At 49.0% G+C, this 1,713-nt stretch overlaps 1 protein-coding gene across 1 annotated transcript in view; it reads right to left on the bottom strand.

Annotated features, from left to right (window-relative positions):
- SDK1 (sidekick cell adhesion molecule 1) overlaps nucleotides 1-1,713 on the bottom strand; it is a gene marked incomplete at its 3' end in the record, with an annotated part of 662,329 nt that overhangs the window by 154,642 nt on the left and 505,974 nt on the right. The window contains exons 24-25 of the mRNA XM_011957004.1: nucleotides 797-947; nucleotides 33-199 (exon numbers count right to left, since the gene is read on the bottom strand). Of these exons, the coding sequence (XP_011812394.1) occupies nucleotides 33-199; nucleotides 797-947 (318 nt within the window). The remainder of the gene's footprint in view (nucleotides 1-32; nucleotides 200-796; nucleotides 948-1,713) is intronic.

The raw sequence follows: 1,713 nt of genomic DNA, 5'->3' as shown, positions 1-1,713 counted from the left end.
CAAGGGGCCGTGATAAGCTGACATCTCAGAACTGCAGCTCGTATTCCATCCATTCCTCCAGCTCCTCGATGGTGAATTCCCTCTCCAGCCGGTCAGTGACGACTTGGGCCAGCGCTGAAGACTGGAGGTCTGAGCGCCAGTACTTAATCCTGTAGCCCACGGACTCAGGGTTCCCGTTGTACTGAGAATCTGGCAGGGGCTAGGAAGGAACAAGGGGCCGTGATAAGCTGACATCTCAGAACTGCCACCCTCACGGGTCTTAAGGGATGGGCCTGTCCTGTGAGGCCAACTCCATGGAGGAGGCATTCCCGGGGGAAACAGTCTTAGAAGCATCTACTTTATTTTTCCCTGAAACTTTTCTTCCGTGAATTAAATGAAACCATGTCAGTAACTTTGGCTGCATATAATTTCTTTTAATACATTTTGGCTTAATTTTGTGGGCAAATGTTCTGATTAAATATCAGGCTGGCTCTCTTACAAATACTGAGTATTGGTTCCATGTTGACCTAGCTTAAGGACTTAGAGATCCGGCGTGAGGCACCACCAGCTTTCCTGCCCCAAGGAATAGTCCTCCGTTCCAAGAAGAGAGTGAGTAATGCTACTAATTAATCAGATCTCCTGGGCTGGCCCAAGATCCAACACTAATTGTAAAATGCAATACTTTTGGGTTTGACGATGAGATTAGTTTTGACTAGGACAAAGGCGTGACCAAGAAACTCCTAAGCCCTGGATGAGTATGTGCCCTGGCTAATCCAGGACCCGTGTGCCTCCAGCCTCCCTTCTCACCCCCACTTACCACCCAGCGAAGCCGCAGGCTGGTCTCACTGGCAGTCCGGACCGTGACGCTGGTTGGAGCCACATCGGGTGGGGCCTGCAGGGTCTGGATGACGCGGGAAGACTGACTGTAGGGGCTCGGCCCAACAATGTTCACTTGCTTCATTCGAAATCTAAAGGCAAAACCGCTGATGAGCATTACGGCCAAGCAAAGGTAAGAAGGAAAAGAAGGAAACGACAGAGGTCCTGACCGTTTCTCAAGGGAGGGCTCGGATAGCTGTCTACCCATATCATACAGGCTATTGCTCAAGGACACCCTCCTTTCACCTGGTGTCATTAAACTGCAAACTGTGGCCAGGTGCGGTGGCTCACACCTGTAATCCTAGCACTTACGGAGACCAAGGCGGGAGGTGGCGGGGGATCACCTGAGGTCAAGAGTTCCAGATCAGCCTGGCCAAAATGGCGAAATCTCATCTCTATTAAAAATACAAAAATTAGCCGGGCATGGTGGCGGGCACCCGTAATCACAGCTACTCAAGAGGCTGATGCAGGAGAATCGCTTGAACCGGGGAGGGAGAGGTTGCAGTGAACCAAGATCATGCCACTGTACTCCAGCCTGGGTGACAGAGTGAGACTCTGCCTCAAAAAAAAAAAAAAAAAGCAAATTGCATACGTGGCCTTTTTCCCCTAAAAGCCTTCAAAGAAAGGTACAGGTACATCAATTGCAACTCAACAATTTTAAAATTTTAAATTTCCAAGTGAAATGTAGCTGGATGGATTGGGTGTCCAGAAATCAACGTTATTAGTTGCCCTGATTCAAGTTTAGGAAAACCTCAAGGAGTTAAGGTGCAAGCAGCTATGGGACCGAATTAGAATGTCAGGATGTTACTAGCAAATGGCAGTTTTGAAGTCCAGCCTTTCAAATGACCAACGGCAGCC

This window comes from Colobus angolensis, unplaced genomic scaffold (assembly GCF_000951035.1).
Source record: "Colobus angolensis palliatus isolate OR3802 unplaced genomic scaffold, Cang.pa_1.0 Scaffold43, whole genome shotgun sequence".
NCBI lineage: Eukaryota > Metazoa > Chordata > Mammalia > Primates > Cercopithecidae > Colobus > Colobus angolensis.
This window is presented reverse-complemented; position numbering and strand designations above follow the sequence as displayed.